At 42.2% G+C, this 20,351-nt stretch overlaps 1 protein-coding gene across 8 annotated transcripts in view; it reads right to left on the bottom strand.

The window, feature by feature from the left end:
* The window catches only part of Itsn2 (intersectin 2), a 142,926-nt gene that overhangs the window by 63,885 nt on the left and 58,690 nt on the right, over window positions 1–20,351 (bottom strand). For 7 of the 8 annotated variants that reach the window (XR_010041404.1, XM_063231582.1, XM_063231593.1 and 4 more), the window contains exons 9-17: window positions 19,053–19,116; window positions 15,222–15,359; window positions 14,823–14,908; window positions 14,088–14,350; window positions 13,124–13,273; window positions 10,120–10,260; window positions 8,494–8,581; window positions 6,289–6,428; window positions 5,245–5,325 (exon numbers count right to left, since the gene is read on the bottom strand). Coding sequence is in view for 7 of the 8 variants with exons in the window: in XM_063231582.1 (XP_063087652.1) it covers window positions 5,245–5,325; window positions 6,289–6,428; window positions 8,494–8,581; window positions 10,120–10,260; window positions 13,124–13,273; window positions 14,088–14,350; window positions 14,823–14,908; window positions 15,222–15,359; window positions 19,053–19,116 (1,151 nt within the window). In the remaining variant the exon portion in view is untranslated. The remainder of the gene's footprint in view (window positions 1–5,244; window positions 5,326–6,288; window positions 6,429–8,493; window positions 8,582–10,119; window positions 10,261–13,123; window positions 13,274–14,087; window positions 14,351–14,822; window positions 14,909–15,221; window positions 15,360–19,052; window positions 19,117–20,351) is intronic. The other variant, XM_063231599.1, reaches the window with a different exon arrangement.

The following is a 20,351-nucleotide window of genomic DNA, read 5'->3' as shown; positions in this document are numbered from 1 at the left end:
GTCATAGATCTTAAAGATTGCTTTTTCTCTATTCCTTTACATCCAAAGGACCAAAAGCGTTTTGCCTTCAGTCTCCCATCAATTAATTTTAAAGCCCCTATGCAGAGATTTCAATGGAGGGTTTTGCCACAAGGTATGGCCAACTCCCCAACACTATGCCAGTCTTTTGTAGCCACTGCAATACAGTCAGTCAGAGATCATTGGCCACATATCTATATTATTCATTACATGGACGATATCCTCTTGGCAGGAGATGATCAAAACCAAACCCTAAGGTGCTACCAAGACTTACAGGTTGCCTTACAAGAGGCTGGACTTCAAATAGCCCCTGATAAAGTACAGCTTACTGATCCATATACTTACTTGGGTTTTCAATTATGTGGCACTCAAATACTCTCTGTAAGGCCCCAACTGAGGCTTGATGGCCTCAGAACACTTCATGACTTCCAAAAACTATTGGGAGATATTAATTGGCTCATACCATTTTTAAAACTAACTAAACATGATTTACAGCCCCTTTATGCACTGCTTCGGGGAGACATAGATCCAACTTCCCCCCGAGAGCTTACACCTGATGCCAGGAGAGCGCTCAGTAAAGTACAAGAGGCTATTGCTCAACAAACTGTTTCCTTTATGGACTACAATGAGCCTTTACAGTTTCTCATTTTTAATACAAAGCTTTGCCCTACAGCAGTGTTCTGACAACAAGCTCCCCTCATGTGGGTCCATTTACCAGTCTCTCCAAAAACAACACTTTTGCCTTATTTCCAAGCTGTCTCAGACCTAATAATCCAGGGTAGAAAGCAGGGAAAATGTTACTTTGGCAAAGAACCAGACATTATCATTCAACCTTTTACAAAAGACCAAATAGATTGGCTACTTCAGAGTACTGAAGTGTGGCCTATTGCCTTAGCTTCCTATTCAGGGACTATTGACAATCATTACCCTCCAAATAAGCTAGTTGACTTTGCTAATCGTCACTCATTTATATTCCCTAAAGTCACAGCTTCACAACCCCTTCCGGGTGCCCTGGTTTTATTCACTGATGGCTCATCCTCTGGAAGAGCTGCTTATGTATCTCAAGACAAATGTTTCTACCCTCCAGGCAGATACTTCCTTTGCACAATTAGCAGAGTTAAAAGCTATTCTTGCAGCTTTTGCTGCTTACTCTGACCAACCATTTAATTTGTATACTGACAGTGCTTACCTTGCTCAGTCTGTTCCATTATTAGAGACTGTTGCTATTATATGTCATGCTTCCCCAGCTGCAAATCTGTTCAAACAATTACAATGCTTCATACGGCTTCGCCGTCATAAGTTCTTTATCGGTCATCTGCGAGCTCATTCCAACCTCCCAGGGCCTCTTGCCCAAGAAAATCATTTGGCTGATGTTGCTATACGAGCACAAGTTTTTATGGCTCAGGACTCCAAGGTGTCTGAGGCCCAACAAGCCCACCAGCTACATCACCTCAATGCTCACACCCTCCGCCTTCTCTACAAAATTACCCGTGAGCAAGCCAGACAAATTGTAAAAAATTGCCCATCTTGTGCTATCCACTCACCTGTTCAACACCTAGGAGTCAACCCTAGAGGTTTAATTCCTAATGCCTTATGGCAAATGGATGTTACCCATTTCAATGAGTTTGGCAATCTAAAATATGTACATGTCATTATTGACACATATAGTAGCTTCAGTTTTGCCACTCTCCAGACTGGAGAAGCTGCTAGACACATTATAGCCCATATGCTGTCAGCCTTCTCAGTTCTGGGATGTCCTCAACAGCTCAAGACCGATAATGGCCCTGGCTATACCAGCACCTCCTTCGCTCAATTTTGCAAGAGCCTTAATATCCTCCACACTACAGGTATACCTTATAATCCTCAGGGACAAGGCATTGTTGAACGTGCGCATCGTTCCCTTAAATTCACCATAGATAAAATAAAAAGGGAGACATGGTGCCCCACCCAGGGGTCCCCTAGAAATGTCCTTTCACATGCTCTTTTTATTTTAAATTTTCTGACCCTGGATGCTTCAGGCTGCTCCACAGCATCTCGGTTTTGGCATACTCAGACTCAAACACGGTTTGCATCTGTTTTATGGAGAGACCCACTAACCAATGTGTAGAATGGCCCTGATCCAGTCCTTATCTGGGGACGAGGTTCAGTGTGTGTTTACTCTCAACAAGATAGAGAAGCTAGATGGCTACCTGAACGCCTCGTAAAGCAAGTAGACAGTTCTTCAAAGACCCCATGTAACGCCCAGGAATAATGTTATTTCCTGAGGCACAATCCCCTGTGTTCTCTTACAGGTGACACATCTCCCTAGAGCCTTATGCTGCTTAACCAGCCTTCTTGAGCCACACCACACCCATGGTGGATTTTGACCCCTGCCAAACAGACTACAACTGCTGACAGCCATGCACAAAACCCCATGACTGTGGAAGAGGCTCTTCTCGGTCTGGAGGAGCATACGCCAGCCAAATAGACTGCATCCAGTGTTATACAAGGCATGCTCCAAGACACAGGAGAATGACTTCATACAGAGACACCAACAAATGACTGTCAACCCCTTCTCCTTGATTTTGGGGGGGGGGAGTTTTTCCCTTACCTAGTCCCACTTTTGGGTCCCCTAGCTGACCTATTGTTTCTCATTTCTGTGAGTCTTGTATTTTTCAGAGGATTATGATGTTCATTAATAACCAGATAGACGCATTTATGGCAAAGCCCATTCAGATACACTACCATCAGCTGGAGATGACAGATCAACAAACCTACAGGGAAAAAATTCCCACGAGTGGCCCATATGATGATGCGGCCTGACTGCCCTGGGGCAATGGACAGGCAGTCAGAGACGGGCAACTAAGACATACATGTTAATTCCAACGGCCACCTAAGACAGGCACAGGACCAACTGCTGTTCTGCAAGCCCATGACGGGTAAGGCCTGGTTGGGTTCATGCAATGAGGTCCTTGACCTAAGACAGACGCTGTCCTCACAGGGCCTGCCATACTCTTAATTAAATAATATAAAAAGGGAGGAGATGTAGGGAGCCGAGTGACAGGCATTGCTGCCTAGATGTCTCTCTCTCTCCTATGGGCACTGCGTCTGCCTACATTAACCATAATCCTCTTCTGCTTACGTCACTTATCCGGATGTGATGGTAACCCTGTTGTATTCATCTGTTTAACCTCTTCCTGTCCCAGCTCCCGCCCTTAGCCTATAAAAGGTGTGATTATTTTCTCAATAAACCAGAGGCTTGATTGGGTTAACATCAACTTGCCTTCGTCTCTTTTTGTCTCCCCCATGTCTTTTATTTAATCCCCGTTTCTCCTCCAGGAGTTCCAAACTTGTTGATCTGCAGGCCGGATCATCTCCTGAAGAATTAGGCACGCTGGCTTTCTGATACGAACCCGGCTGTTCTCATCACTGGAGGAGTTTGGGACCTTGTCGCTGAGGATGGCTGCAGTACGTTTCCAGAGAGCCCTGGTCCTTACCTTGAGTGTCACTTGTTCGCTCCAGCAGAGAACCCTCAGCCTTCTGTTACAGATCCTTTATCCCGCTGGTACAGACTTTCTAGCTTCCACCACTGACCTTTGGACCTTCGCAAAGTAGATCCCCAAAACAGACTTGCATGAGATAGTGTCGTGGGCTCCTGGCCTCCAGCTGGACTCCGGGGAGGCATGTTACAGGCTCCAGGTCTTCAGCCTAACTCATGCAGGACACTGTCACAAGATCCAGGCCCTCAGCTAGATACTTTGGGTCTCAGTGTGTGGATGGATTTCCTACACTCTTCCTTTTGTATCTGATTCTTTGGGTGACAATTCTAAAATAACACTATAAATTACGTGCCGGTATTGCTTTGTTCTCCTTGCAATCCCTGACTGTAATGGTGCCCTTAACTGACCACCACTCAGTGTCATTTTTCTGCCTCTAACAGCCCTCTTCTTCTCTCTGTGACCACGCAGTCAAGTTGGCTGACCCTCTGACGGTGTAATTTCACAAGCCTTTAGTTTCCTAACTGCCTCTGCTGAAAGTAAATCATGAAAGACGAGAAGGCAGGAAGCAGAAGAAATTAAGTAAAACAACAGACAGGAATAATCTGCTGGCCTGTGGAGAATCAAATGCTGAGAAAAAGAGGCTGCACGAGTGAAGACAGCCTCGAGTTACCCCTGAAGCTCAGTTTACAAATGAAGAGGCTTAGGTTTAAGGTTCCGTTCAATCTGCTGCCGAAGTGTGAAAGCCAGATCACCTGGCCGCCGTGCTACCCCACAGGCCGTGGGCCCTGCTGCCCGCCTCTCCAGCCGGCCCCGCCTCTGCTTAGGTCACACGGGGCTTTCCTTACCGGTTCCCTGTGACACTGCCCACTGCCATGCACTCTGGTAGGAAGCAGAATGTGTGGTCAGAGTGTGCATGGGCAAGCAAATGGTAAGTAACAAGCACCTTTCTTTAAACTATATAGTAATTTACTGAGTATTTAAATACTCTGGGTATTATCCATGGCAAAGTGACAATCTGAAATGTAGAAACTGAAATATTTTTACCTGAAGTGTGAGCATATCTAAACACAAGGCCTGGTAACAGCCCAACTAGGGCTGTCTACTGGCTTTAAAAATCTCCTTAGGTAAAAATCAGGATGTAGTCTGAGGCATGCAAGACACAGTCAGCCAGATTTCAGAAAGCAGGAGTTTACATAATGGTTTTCAACTGACATGGAAAGTGATTTAATCTCATTATCTCTTAGTTTTCAGTTGATTTGAATTAGTAGCCATTCCATTAATTAATCTAAATAATACAACACAGACATGTCCAATCTGTGGCCTGCCATTTTTTGGCCCTCATTTTTTTTGAATGAAGAATTATCTTGAGCCACATATACAATGCATAATGTACATAAACAACAAGCCTATCATTGTAAAAATATTTTTTATTATAACATTTAAATAAACAGGAGCCAAAAAAAGGAAGAAAACAAGGTAGGCTACAGGTTGGACAGGCTTGACAGGGAACCAGTGGGCTCCTTACAAGAAAGGTTACCGAGGGCAACCTTCCCAACTCGTAGCATTAGATTCAAACAGGCAGTTAGACAGCAGAAAGGTATTTAAGCAAGCAGAAAGGAAAAAGGTTTTATTGTATATGTTATTTCAAACCAAGATATTCGGATAAAAGCAAAGAATAGTAGTGTAAAAAAAAAAAAAGAAAATAGTATAGTAACTCAAACAAAGGAGCTAGATATTAGAAAATAACCTTAAGTAAGAGGAAGAGGTTGTTGAGACAGCTTAGCAGAGACAAAAGGCACTGAAGAACAGAGTCATCCATATTCCCACACTGAAAGATAAGGCAGATAAAAAGCCAGTTAAACTGTGCACAGATTTAAAAAAAAAAAAAGAGGGAGGATAATCTTGGCTGGTTTGTTTGACTATCAATGACTAGTTACTTTCTTTCTTTAAAAAATTTTTTTAGGTTAGATGCTTAGGTAACACCTCAATTTCCCCCTCTTTAACTGAAGCAACCATATTGCCCTTTCTTTATTAAGGTATTTACTCTAGAGTTACTGTTAGTGTTATTCTAAATTAGCAAGACAAAAACCAGCTCTCTTGTAGAAATGCTATATTAACAACCTAAGCGCTAAAAGCTTTCTGCCCAGCTTTCTGCCCAGTTGGCAAAGGAATGGGACTATTCCCAAAGCTAAGTTACGTACAATTTCTCTTATTTTTAGTTTTTATTATCTCCTTATACAGATAAAGGTACAAAGAACAATAACCACACAGCATGCTTTGAACATCTAATCTACCACTGTGGCAAACAATGAATCATGAACTCAATTTTTTATAAAAAGTTAATGGTACCAGATTCTGCTTTGGATTTTATTGACTGCTGCATTATTTCATAGAAGTTAATTAAATTATATCATAACAAAGGAACAAAAGAGTTTCAGTGTGAGAACTTCTACCACCAGAACTATTTAAAAACTGCCATGTTTTCCATTTTAGACTGCTACCTACAATCCCGTTAGCTGACATCAGTGCTACACACTGACAAAGGCAACTGTTTCTGAAATGCCCTACAAACAGCACAGTCATCAAAAACTGGAACCTGTGGTAAATGATATGTTTAGTAATGTGACAGGATTTTTATAATATCTTAGAAATCATTAAAAAAATCTTAAAAATGCAGGTATAGTTGAACTTATGAAAATGTAGTATGATAATAATAGCTTTATTATTGCTTCTATTAAGTAAGGGAGATAAGAAGCAGCCACCAAAAATCAGTACACCAGAAGATCCATACCTTCAGCTGATTGTTAAACGAATCCATTTCTGACAGCTTAGATGCAGTTTCTTTTTCAAGAGCATCTAACTGTTCTTTAAGTCTTTGGCATAATTCTTCCTTTTCTACTGATTTCTTCTGAAGTAAACTGATCCCTGAATCTGAAACACAAACATCAAACAATTTATATTTGACAGATGTTCACTCAGTCTCATTGTTCTATTTTTCTATTTTTGAGCAATACACATTACTTCAGGTATGATAATTTCGCATCTTCTGTTCTGATTTCTGATAAAGCAAATTTCTCCAAATATTTTTTCTTTTTTTTTTTTTCTGTACGAGAATCAAACTCAGGACCTCACGCTTGCCAGGCAGATGCTGGCTAAATCCCCAGCCAGCATCCAATATTTTGTTTTGCAAGTCTTGCCCAATGTTACACATTTTCTCTTCTAGATGAATTTGTGAAATATCTTCCCAAGTTTCATTTAGAGAAACCTTAATAGAGCCGAATACACTGGATGAACTAGAAATCTGGCACAGATAGTATTACAGTGTGGTGTTGCTGGTTCACTCAGGAACATAAAACATCTCCATTCAGTATCTTTTAATCTCTATCACTGACGTTTTACACCTACGTGTTTCTTTTCTATTCACAGCAATCAACGTACACATTTTAACAGCAAATTTCACTCATATAAGCACTGTGTTAGCTAAGTGGGAGACAAAATAGACATCAATTTGAGTACCACTATTGTACTGTCTCAAAGAACTACGAAATCTCTCTGAACCTTGGTATTGCTAAGCTGTACAGGGGGGAACAATTACATTAAACCATATTACAACTTGTATCTTCCATAAAGATGAAACATAACTGCCTGAAAACTCTCTAGCATGGTGCTTGGCACATGGATGTTGGTGCTGAATAGCAACTTATGGAGAGGAGAACCAAGGGACACATGGTATGATTCAAATCTCAAAAGGTTCCTCTTGAGTCATATTGTTGCTATACAAATAAGCAATAACAACTGACTGGAGTACATCTCACAAAGATACAGGAGAGTTCTACCAAATTCCCAGGAAGACACAGTCAACATTTCAGACACCAACAGTGGTGACGGTCTGCTTCCGCCACTGCACAGACCAGGACTGGCCATCCTCTCTCTGGAACGCCTGTGGAAGGATGAGTGAGGGGGCTAATCCACTTTGAAAGAACAGATACGAGGAACACTGAGAAGGGACACAGACAGACCCCTCAGGGAATGGCAGGAGACACACTATGAGGCGTTCCCAAGAGGGAACCTCTTCATTCGCCATTTCTTCCGTGCGCGAGGCCCCTCACTAGCACAACATTCCCATCCTCTTTCTACCCTTTGACAACAAGCTGAAGACAAAGACCTGGCATGTGCTACCAGACTTCCTCCTCCCACCCACAGGAAATCTGGGCTCTGCTTTGTAGGTGCAGCTGTACACCATGCCGTCCGATTTGAGTTAGTACTTTGGTTTGCCACCTGTCTTGCTTCTTTGTCTTATTTTTAAATCAGTTTCATACTCGGCCAAAAAGGATACTTTATTGGATCTCCTAAGCAGCCACAAGTATACAAAAAGACCCTTAGAACGGAAAGACTGGCAGATACTGAAGGATGACATTTAGCATCCGTTAGCCAGTTCTAACACATTTGCAGATTTTTCTTTAAACCTTCTTTCCTGATATACTGTTATCATTATACTGACAGTTGTTTTTTTTTAAAGTTACTTGATTGGAATCTGAGCCACAAAAAACGTTCTATTCCACAAATCATGTTGGAATATTTTGTTCCAGATGTGTCAGAGGGCCTAGCTTTAAGTTCTTTGCGTGAGTCAGAGTTAGATGATACGTAGGGCTAGGAAGGGCACATCATTTGTTTGGTCCTAGCACTGCTGTGTGTATCACCTTGGAACCCGGCACCTGGTCCACAGGAAAGTCTCCTGAACATGGCAAAATGCACAAGTACTTCGTGTTAGAGCCAAACTTAGATCTTGTTTAAAGTAGTATAATATTTTATTTGACTGATATTTGATAAAGTATATGATTATTATTTATGTTCTATCATCTGTGACATTTTTCATGCCGTTTTGCAATTTTTAAATTATAGCCCCAAAAGTTATTTATAAAAGAATGTTTTTAGAATATGATTGATACAGTCATTCAGAAAAGAATAGATGAGAGAAAACAAACCTTAGACTTACCAGGTGTGTTATTTAGCTGCATGTTTTTAATTCTTTCATTCAATAACTGCTTCTCAGGTACCAAATAAATAAGCTTATTTTGATATTCCTTATAGAAAGAAAAATAGTAGCTGGTTAAAACTAACGTCAAAGAATTTTCTGGAAAATTTTAAAACATTGTTTAACATGCTCCCGTTGGCCTGCACCACCGGGTGGCACACACACAACCATCACGCTGGGCAGCTTGTACCACTGGTGGTACAAATGGAGCTAATCGCTTTTATCAGTTTTCTTGCTAATACAATTCATGAAAAGCTGCCCAATAGGACACCACACATGTACCACCAATGGTTCCAGCACCCTGGCACCAAGACAAACTACAACCCCACTGCAAACCTGTTAATCATATTTATTTGTTTAATTTTGAGACAGTTTCACTTTGTAGTTCAGGCTGGCCTGAGTTCACACCAGTCTTCCTGCCTCAGCCTCCTGAACGCTGGGATTACAGGTGATGTTAATCATTTTTGAAGCTTAGTAGAGAAATAACTGGTAATTATAAAATGCTTCTAACTCATGAATAACCTAAAAGGGAAGTATGCAGGACTTAAAAAATCAAATGTGGCTGAAACTAGAAGGCAGTGAAGACAGCTTCTGAGTAGGCTATGTCTAGAGGCTCATCGTTTTCAGTGTTCTTGTGGACACAGTGGGCAAAGGCAAAGCGATGTCCCTAGTGACTGTGCATGTGGTGAGCGGGCCACGGCCCTCGGGAAGCCTGTGCATCAAAGAGGGAGCAAACCCTCACAACTGCAACTGGCCACGAAATGTTTTTGGTGTTTGTCTACGTGTGCTGTGACAAGGGGAAAAACCAGCAGTCTATGCAGTGAAGAAGCTGGGTAAGAGGAGTCTAGAGATGCAACACGCTTCTAAAGGCCTTATTCTGAGAACAATAACTAGGCCACACTCTAATGGCAAGAGCAGAATCACCAGGTCTCTGCAGGCCATATTCAACTTCTCAACACAATTCTGGGAGTAACGAGCTCAAAATTTCTAGAATTCACAATAACTTTACTTTGATACATGCTATGTTCCAAACGCTGATGTCCACCCAACAGTCATGTTGCTACTTGTCCCCAGTATATGTATAAAGAGGCAGAGCTTTAGGAGGCGATTAAATCATGAGGGTTCCTCCCTGACGAATGGGATCAGGGACCTGCTTCTTCTACCCTGAGCAGGTGCAAGCAGCAGCAGCCATCTCTGAAGCAGAGAGCAAGCCCTTACCCAATCTGCTTGGTACCCTGATCTTCAAATCTCTGAGCTTCAAAACTGTACACAATGAATGTTTGTTGTTTATAAATTACACAGTCTGAGGTAGGCTGTGACAGTCAAAAGAATGAACTAACACATATAAATACATTTTTAGGGTTTGATAAATGTTCATTTACAGATAAATACCAAGCAGAATTTAACATGATATCTAGCAGCGCTTTAGAAGGCCTATGAACTTTCTGATATTATATACAAGGTTGGGTGCATTTGGTCACAGGTCTTCAGAACCAGAGGACTTCACGGTCCCTGAAGGGCAGCTACCCTATCTGGAAGAACTCGAAACACTGCACGTTTCAGGACAACCAGCGGTAAAGGACTCACCTGAAGTTCTTGCTGAAGTTGCTTGATTTCCATAATTTCCAGGTCACACTGCTTATCTAGAACTTCTAGCTCAGTCTTTTGTGTTTGCTTCCTGAGTCGGACATCTTGCAGCCTGCCTGAGATCTGCTGGTGCTTGCCATTCTGTGGACATACCATATACATTATGGTTATATAAAGTTTAACAGAAAATGTTCCTACCAGGAGAAAAATAATTTTATTTAAATATTAGTTATAATTTACATTCAGTCTGGAGTGTCTAAAACCATATCAAATATGTTTTAAAGTTATGCCTCTTAAGAGAGTTATTAGCAGCAAAGAGGACATGCTGAGAGTGGAAAAGCCCACACCGTACGTACAATGGGAAAGCGTAAGTACAAAATAGTGACTGGCTTTTTTCTCCAGGCTTAACCTCAAAAAAAAAAAATAAGGGGGCAAAAATGTTTGCATGTGACATTTGGTGTTACTCTCTGTGAATGTCCACTTCCACTGTGACTTCCTTTCTCTTCAGGTCTTCCTGGTACATTTTAGAGATACACAATAATCACATTCATCATAGAGAATTTGCACCTGTACCTGATATAACTTGTTTTTTTTTTCCATTCCTCTACCCTCCCCTCAACCCCCTCTCCCAGCCCATTTACAAAAGTTTTGTTTTTATGTTTTCTCAATGTTACTTTCTAATTTCCTATCATTAAACAGTTTCCTGGTGGGCCTTTTCAGCAATAATTTCCTTCTATCCTAAGGCTTCATTTCCTTATGCAAAGAGTACGCATTCCTCTCCTACTTTTCAGAAGAAAGGGTTACAAACACAAGCAGACATTCTCACTGGGGCCTAAGAAGGGGGAAGTGGGCTGAATTGTGTTCCCCTCGCAAAAAAACTGATGTTGAAGAGCTCGGCACCTCAGAATGTGACCAAAATTGGAGAAGACAGCTTTAAAGAGATAATTAGGGTTAAACCAGTTACACAGGTGAACCCTAGTACAATCTGACTAGATTCCCAAAAAGAACAGAAAGTCTAGACACAAAAGACACCAAAGATGCACGTGTACCAGGAAAAGCCCGTATGAAGACACAGGAACACGGCTGCCACCAGCAAGCCGCGGAGGGGCCTCAGGAGAAGACGCAGGAACCCCCACCTCGTCTCTGAGGCAGTGGAAAGGAGACCGCTGTGGTTCAAATCAGCCAGCCCTCCTGCGGTGTTTAGTTAGGGTAACCTCAGCAAACTATTCAGCACCGTGAGGAGAGTGAAAGCCTGCTTAATAATCACTGATGCTCAAATTTTACTGAACACTGTGTTTCACATTTGAAAAACACTCTAAAAGAAAATATGCTGTGTTAGTCCTAGAGCTCACGCCATCATCTTCAACACAGATGAGTCCAGTCCTAGACTTCTCTGGACTGCTCATTAACTGTTACTGGGCTTGGTGTGTTGCCCTAGTTCTTAAGAACAAATAATCAATGTTAAGAGTCTCTTCCAATTATGTTTTTAAGGAAAAAACACAGTCAAGATAATGGTTCAGGCAGATACTCAAGTAGCACAAAGAAGTTAAAGGTTTAGGCCTCTTCTGTACTATTATGACATAAATAATAATTATGGTGTGTATGCCTACCTACTTGCAGACTTTTCTAACTAAAGATACTGAGATAATTTAAAAAGTTTTATAATGTAATTACAGTTGAACAAACAAAATGTTCCACCACACTTAAATAAGATCTAAGTTTAAAATGGGTGTCATAGCACTGTCTGTAATTGCAGCACTCAGTAGGCTGAGGCAGGACAGTGGCCATGAGTTTGAGGCTGAGGCAGGAGGGTGGCCTAGGCTGTATGAGGAGTTCAAGGTAGCCTGCACTACAGAGCAAGATCCTGTCTCCAAAATAAAACAAAACAAAAGTCTAAATTTGGCTCTGCCACATAGCTAGGCGTGCATATTTGCAAAATTCTATTCTACTGTTAGGTCAGGTTAGCGTTGCAGGATTCTAAGACTGCAGCAGAACAGTTCTAGACCTTTTTTATCTTCTCACCTTGCATTTCAAACAAAGTCTAATGAGCAAAAACCGGTGAAGTATAGTTGTTACTGGACCCTTGGGTTCATATGCTCAGGTGTATCTGCTGGATACTGACCGAGTCAAAAGAGGACATTTGTTTTAGTTAACAAAAGAACTTATACAAGACAGTGAAGGGGCCAATTTGCCTCAAATCGTCTTCTCACTCTGTGCAGTTCCATAGCACAGAGGGCCCGGGAGGGAAGACAAGGAGACAAGGGACAGTCAGGCTTTTCCGCCCCTTTCTGGACCTCTCCCTGCCTTGCCTAAGGAATGAAGTGGGGCTCCACCTCCTGGAGCCAGCACCGCATCCTGTGCATTGGCCTAAGCTGGGGACAGGTGGGAGCAGATGCTGATGCTGCAGGTCCAGGAAGTCTTAGAAGCTACCTGTCTCTAAGGAGAAGAATCTAACCCTCACACTCCCACTCTGAGGCTCTGGTTACATAGCACCTGATATGAGCTACACCTCAGTCCCATGGAACTGAAAGGAACTGTAAGAACCCATTTAGCTGAGCAGCTTTAAATTCTTTTCCTTTTTAATGGGAGGATCCTTTTCTAAATCCAAGCAAACTTTAGACTAAATCTCAACAAAACTAAAGCAGATAAATGTGCAGCCATCTGTTGTGAAGTGTCCTCTGCAGACTATCCTCAAGAGACTGCTCTGAAAATCAAGTATCACTGAAGTAGCACTTTCTTCATTTTATAGTAACCCAGTAGTGCACGGGGCCCTCCAGCATGTGGAGAGAGACAGCCACACAGCTCTCAGCACTCCAGTGTCCTGGCCTCTTCAGGAACCTTTACTGCACACCTAAGGCCCCGTGTGGGGCGCACACCTGTAATTCCAGCACTCGGGAGGCCAAGGCAGCTAATTACAGCAAAACATTATTTATGAGATCAATTTTTAAAATAATAGCATTTTCCCGCATTAATCAGATAAATTTCACTTAAATTTTGGCCATACCAGTGCTTCCAACTCCAGGTGAAGACTCTTCTTCTTAGAGTTTAACCTGACAATTTCTTCTTGCTCTCGATTTTTCTGATTGAGAAGCTCCTGCCGACGAATTCTCTCCCATTCTAAACGACGCTGTCGTTCAAGTTCCTGTTTTGCTGCCTAAAAATAATGAATGATAGTTAATTCTAAGTTAAAAATTATCCAAAACCTACAGGGATGACGGTGTTTGACACTCAGTGGGCCTCAGTGCTAGAAGGTAGGTGGGCAGCTTTTGCTTCATCGATGGGTCTGAAGACTTGCAGGAACATGGCTTTACATGTCACTTTTGATTGCTTCACAGGACTATCGTTTTGTTATATTTTTCTTTCTCTAGGCAAAAAGATGGGCTCATAAATACAAATGTTCAGAGTAAGTCACACCTCTATTCTGGTACCAGGGGAGAAAGAATTTCTATTTACACTTTTTCAGGGCACTATGACTTACTGGGCTCTACTCCCGGCCCTTTAAAACACAACCGGTCCTCTTTAGGGACCCACATAACGCTGTGCCCTGAGGGCTTGCACAAGGCCACCCTCTTGATTCCCCTGTAGTCTTCAGCCGTCTACTCTCATCTTTCTGCCCTTTCAATCCCTTAGTCTCCTCCTCTGAATCTGGAACTTACTCAGCCTGCCTCTTCACTGGCCAGCTAACCTGCCCCTCTCTGCCTCAGTCAGCTCAGCTGTGTACTGGGTCGTCCTCTGAGTGAGGTACCACCGACAGTGCAGATGCCCGCTGCCACTGAGCGGCCCTGAAACGCTCTAGTGCAGGACCTGCTCCTCCTCCTCCTCAAGGAAAGGCAGACTCAGATTCACAAGTGCAGAATGAAACGATGCGAGGAAGAAGTACAGCACAAATTCAAACATCAGGACGTTTTAATTAAGCTGAAATGTAGGCATTCATTAGATGAGTGACGCTCGTAGGAAATAAGAATGACCTCTCGGCGCTCCAGCTCCTTTCTCCGCTCCTCCTCGCGCTGCCGCTCCAGCTCCCTCTGCTTCTCCAAGCGCTTCTCCAGCTCCAGCTGCTTCTTCCACTCCTGCTCCTGCAGCTCTCTCTGCCTGCGCTCCCACTCCTCCTTCTCCTTCTGGGCTTTCCGCTCCGCCTCCCTCTGCTGCTGCTCCATCAAGGCTTGGCGCCGCTTCTCCAGCTCCGCGTTCCCCCGCTCGTAGTTGGCTTTCCGCTTGTCCTCAAAGGTCACTGCAGAGGGACACGGTGAGGGTTTCACACGGCGGGGACTGGGAAACCTGCCTACCAGCGCGACCGGCCTGCGGCCACCTGAGCACTCTCACTCTGGCTGCTTCTCTAGGGATAATCTTTTACTTTTTTAAAACTTTTTATGGGTACCGGGGATCGAACTCACGACCGCCTGCTTGCAAGGCAGGTGCTTATGCCGCTGAGCTAAACCCCCAGCCCCGGATAATCTTAACTCAAATGTAAACAGGAAACTATTTACTTTTTCTAAAAATATTCATTTAAAAAAACTATTTTGAATGATTCAAGAGAGAAGTAACTTTACTGTCCTTGTCAATAAAAGTCCTGTTTAAACCTTTTCTTAGTTGGCTATATATTTGTCCTGTTGGAGACATGCCATTCACTTTTAAATATTTTAAAATACTTTAAATATTTTTTAAAAACTCACTAGAAACATACAACATAGATACACAGATACCTGGTAATTTCTTCTGAGGTTCCTCTTCTTGTGTCTTTTGATATGAAGGCTGAGTTCCATTAATTGAATCAGTTTGCTTTCCTCCTCTAAGAAAAGCAAAAAGCAAATTCAGCATTACGCAGTCTGGGAATTTTCAGACTACACAGTATGCACTATCTAAGATTTAAGCCTTAATTCAAATTACGGGGTAGTTTTAACTGCTATTCTTGGGCAAGTTTCTCTTAGTCTCTTTATCTATAATATGGTAAAAACATACCTACACTGAGCACTAAAACTAAATGTCAAAGAAAATATTTAACTGTCCTCTAAAATACAGAGTATAGGTCCTACTAAATCCCGAAGTAAAATCGTACTGCCAAGCGCTGCCAAGCACAGCGCTGTCCCTGCAGGTGCGCTCACCTGAAGGAGGGCGGGACGAGCTCAGGGGGCAGAGTGAGTGGCAGCGGCTGCCCTGCTCTGGCCATGTCGGTGAGGTGCATGGCAAGGATGAACTCCTCGGCTTTCAGCTGTCCATCCCCGTCGATGTCCGCCAGGGTCCTGTGGGAAGCCACAATTTAGAAAGTCCAAATGAAGTAAATACTCTAAAGAATTTAATTTTTAATTTTTAGAATAATAACAATGGTAAAACTGCAGGTTAGTGAATTTTAGTGCAATGTAAATATATACAGAAAACTGGCGGCTCCGGGAGAACATGGCGGACAGACAACAGCAACTACTGAAGGCTCTCTGAAAGGCTCGGCTCAGAGGCCAGGAATGATGCGGACTAAGGAGACACGAACCAGTAGAGATATGCTCTGCTGACTCAGGAACGAACTGGGCTGAGAGAATCCAACTTAGGATACAGTCCTGGCGCTAAAATAGGAACAGAAAAGACTCGGTGTAGAGGCTCGACCCCGCGCCATTGGAAACCGCAATTTGGGTTTCCCGCCCGCCCGGCGGCTGGCTGCCTCCACAGCGGCTCGGCAAGGAGAGACGCGCCGAGCTCTGGGAACGGGAGTCTGCGAACGGAGTCGGAAACAGGACGGACAAGGAGGCGTACACGAAAACTGACTGGTGGCGAGGTGAGAGAGAAACTACCCCCTACCACAGTTTGACTCCAGCAGAGGTTTTTCTGGGCTCAGGCAGACCTGTAAGAGCAGGGCGCGGTGGCAACTCCAGCCACACATTCCCCTCTCGGACGGGATTAGTAAAAGTGCCTGGCCTGAGTGACGCTGCTGGCGGACTCCCTAGGCTGGCCTAACCCAGATCCCAGAGCCTGACGGTGGCCCAGAGGAGCGACTGACTCCCGCGTAGGCTGCCTCCTCCGCAACTCCCTGGGGCGCAGCGGTGGGCGGGAACAACTAGCCAGCGCAATTTGATCAGGCTGTGGCTGACAGGCAGGGAAGCCGGGCCTCCCATGTAAGCTTGCATTTTATAAGGAATAGAAAATATGGGGAAGGGAAGCAACAAAAAAGGCTCCTCGGCCCCCAATCCTGAGAATCAGGCAATAGTGGACACCGCACCAATATACATTAAGCGCCATATAGAGAGCCTCATAGACCAATTCAGGAATGAAGTTATCAATGACCTGAAGCTAGAAGTATGCAGAATAGTTAGAGAAATGCTAAGCACCACCCAGGAAAAAGCAGATGGTGGAACGGAAGAACAGAAAAAGAGGGGAGAATTGCTTGATGGAGAAAACAGAGAAAGCATTGAGTATGTGAAGCAGGTTCAAAGGGACTATCAAGAAATTAAGAAGTCTATCCAAGACTGGCATAACAGCTTGAAAGAAACTAAGGACAGACTATCTGAACTGGAGGGCAGACTTGAAACATGGGAGAATGAAATGAAAAACTTCTTAAAAATAACAAAGAAACAAACAGCAATAATACAAAGACAAGAAGATGATAAGAGGAGCCATAACTTAAGGATTAAGAACATAAAAGAAGAAGTAGGGACACAAACAAGTGAACTACAAAAGCTACTCACAGAAATAATCCAGGAGAATTTTCCTAATTTAGCAAAAGGTAAAGATACTCAGATGTATGAGGCATACAGGACCCCAGCTACCTACAACCCTAACAGAGAAACACCCAGGCATATAATAATAAAAATTCCAGAAATTCAATACAAGAACAGAATATTAAAAGCTGTAAGAGACAAGAAACAGATCACTTACAAGGGAACACCCATCAGAATTACAGCAGATTTCTCTTCACAAACCATCAAATCACGAAGAGCATGGGGAGAAATAATTCAAGCTTTGAAAGATAATAATCTCCAGCCAAGATTGAGATATCCTGCACAACTGTCCCTGGAAATTGATGGGAAAACGAGGTGCTTCCAGGATAAAGAGGAACTGGGGGAATTTGCAACCACCAATTCAACCCTACAAAAAGTATTGCAGGATATTCTAAAAAAAGAAAAATACAAAGAACCCAGAAATAGTGGCGGGGAGGCCACAACGAATGGAGCAGAGAACAAAATGAAGAAGACAAACTGACAGCTACTGACAGAAAAAGAGCTCAACAGAAATGAGACAGAGAAGATTGGATGATAGGAACAGCTTTTTTTGGAGAAAATGACATCTTAATAGGTAATGCTGATTTAGTACCATCTTGTTTTGAAGTCTCATCTAGCTTTTGTTCTTCTGTCTCCAATGGTCTAAACAGGTTGTATCTTATTGGATTTTGTTATGTACGATAGTATAAGCAAAAACCTTTTAAAGACAAGGAGATTATACAGAGACCATTGTTCATTTTCTGTTAGTCGATTCTAAATACTCTATAATGCTGTCATTCTCTTAAATGGTTTTACATTGTTTTGATATACTTAATGCTACAGTATATGAAGTTGTACTCAAGGACTTCAGGGAGGGAGTCAATATGGCAACTATTTTTGGGTCAGGATTATCTGGTGGTGAAACACTATTCTGCTTAAATGGTTATGTTTTGATCTGCCCTGTTTCGCTGTTATGCCCTCTTTTTTCTCAATCTCCACTCCATTATTTACTTTTTTATTTTTATCCATTTAATTAAAGGGAAAAATATAGCAGGATATAATATAGTAACCCACTTTGACTCTCTATTATCTCGATTTGAAGCCCTGTATTACTCTCACCATCTTGTTTTTGACTGAGGTTCCTCTATTCTGTTTTGCTGGATAGTATCAGGTTCGAAAGTTTAGGCATCAGCTGAGAAGATAATGAGATTCATTATAATGCCCATTCTCGTTGACTTTTATCTACTTTTGAAGACCTACAATATCTCCAATGTTTTGGTTTTGTTCAATTGTATTACAACTAATGATATAGGCAATTCTATTAGAAATAGCGGGAGGCATTATGGTAACCATTGTTGATCACCTTGTATTATGTTTTTATATTATCTATTATGTCCACCCTTTTGACTTGACCGATTCTGTTCTGTTATGTCACATTTGGTTTTACCCTCTTCCAAAAAAGCAATACGAACCGTGGGAGCAATGAAACCCAAAATGTGTAATAGTCACAGTACAAAAGAGAGGAAAAGAAAGTGCTCTAAACTATATAACTGCATGTATATTTAAATGTATAAGATAGAAAATGATATCACAGAGTTTTATTGGATCATTGAACAGAACTGTTTGCAGTATCACTGTTGGAATGTCCACTCTACAAGCTTTAATTTTGTGACTGGAACAATTATTTCTAAGATGGCAATATGTAATCCATTAACTAGTGATTTCCTACTGCGCATTTTTTTCTTCTGTAAATCTGTATAACTTGTACCCCTTCACTGTTTTTTTTTCTTTCTTTTCTTTTCTCCTTAAATAAAAATTAAAAAAAAAATATACAGAAAACTAAGTTAACTTTTACCCTTAATTTTCATAACAAAGAGGTAAGAAACTCTGAAATATAATGAGATACATCCACTCTGAGAAGGTGGCCTGTCTTAGTTGATGTTCAACTTACCTATCAAATCACAGTTCTGTATATTAAAAATGAGATATTCTGATTCTCCATAGATATTATTACATACAAATTACAGTTTTAACTTGTAAAATAGTTAAATATTAAATTCTCAAGAACAATGCTTTATACAATTTTGCTTTCAAAGTAATATGAACTTTCAAATGCTATTTGTGACTCAACATCTTTAGAGTCAAAACTTTTGCAGAAATAATTATTTTTCTTCATCCCCCCCCCCCCAAAACAGTATCTTTCTTATAGTAGAGGGTTTAGGTTAAAAATCACATTAATGCCAAACTTACCAGATAGTAGCTAGCTGAGTTTGAGAAAGATTTGACTGAAGAAGGGCATTTCTGGCTTGAAAACCTGTTTGAAGTGGGAAAACCAGAAGGAAAAAATTCTTTACCTCTTTAAAGTCACACCAACCTAAATAGCTCCTTTTTACATCATTCACTAGTAGTAAACACAGTCCTGTTCCGAGGAGGTTAAAATCTACCACTAGTGAGAGCGGACGGCGGCACAGGCGTGCATGACGGCAAGCCCGAGCCACCAGGCAGAGACGCGGTGCTTCTTACCCTTCAGCACAACTTGAAGTGTGTTTGCCTTTACTCTCCCTAAATGATCAGAAAATGCTGTTGTTCCTGTAAGCACTCGTCCAGGCATTCCTCTCTCCTGTGTATTCATAACCATTTTTATGGCTTTAAACAAGGCTAGAGCCTGATGGTCACCAAACATACCCACAGCCAAACATCTCCTCTAAGTTTACAATTGTACATCTAACTGCAAACCTTTTAGTATGTCCCACAGGATTAATTCAAACATGCAAAAATTCTCTGTTTCCATCTCCATTTCTCTTCTAGGGTTTTACTCCTCACCGTTTTCCTGGGGTCTTCCCTGCGCTATGAATAGCACTACTGTGCACCACTCAAGCCAGAACTCTGAACGTCCGCTGACCCCTCTGTCTCCTCTGTGCCTACATCCAGCATCAAGTCTTACACTTCCGTCATTATGCGTCTGGATTCCCACCCCTGCAAGCCTCAGTATTTCTCAGAAGAGACTCTGAACACCCTATCATCCAGTGCCTTTCCTGTTCCTTTCCTAACTTCTATCACTGCTGGTAATATAATTTTTACTTGCTTGATTGCCTCTTTACTGTCTGTCTCCTCTGTCATGCTGGCAAGTTCTAAGGAGGTAAAAACCTGGCTGCTTCATTCACTAAGGCACACCCAGCACCCGGCAAATGAATACTTGTAAGTACTTGCTAAAATAATAATGAAGCTGGAATCTAACATTTTCCCCTATTTAATTAAGCTGTCTATAATGGAGATTTGTGACAGTACCCGACAATAGTAACTAGTAAGAACAATGTGTAGTGAATGGTTCACTTTTTTCCCTCTCTCAGTAATCAAATTTATTTTTATAACAGATTTCCTGATGAATGTTGTATCAGGCAGGAAAAAGAAAGCCCCAAAATGTATTTCAGGACAAAAAATCACTGTCTGCCTCAGAGGAGCATCCACTGCTGGTCAGCTAGTCTGCAGCTGCTCGACCATGGGTGAGCTGACGCCACCTGAGACAGTGAGACACAGGAAGGGACAGTG

The sequence above is a fragment of the Cavia porcellus genome, unplaced genomic scaffold, assembly GCF_034190915.1.
Source record: "Cavia porcellus strain 051 isolate PalLab524CR breed Dunkin Hartley unplaced genomic scaffold, mCavPor4.1 scaffold_1, whole genome shotgun sequence".
Taxonomy (NCBI): Eukaryota; Metazoa; Chordata; class Mammalia; order Rodentia; family Caviidae; genus Cavia; species Cavia porcellus.
This window is presented reverse-complemented; position numbering and strand designations above follow the sequence as displayed.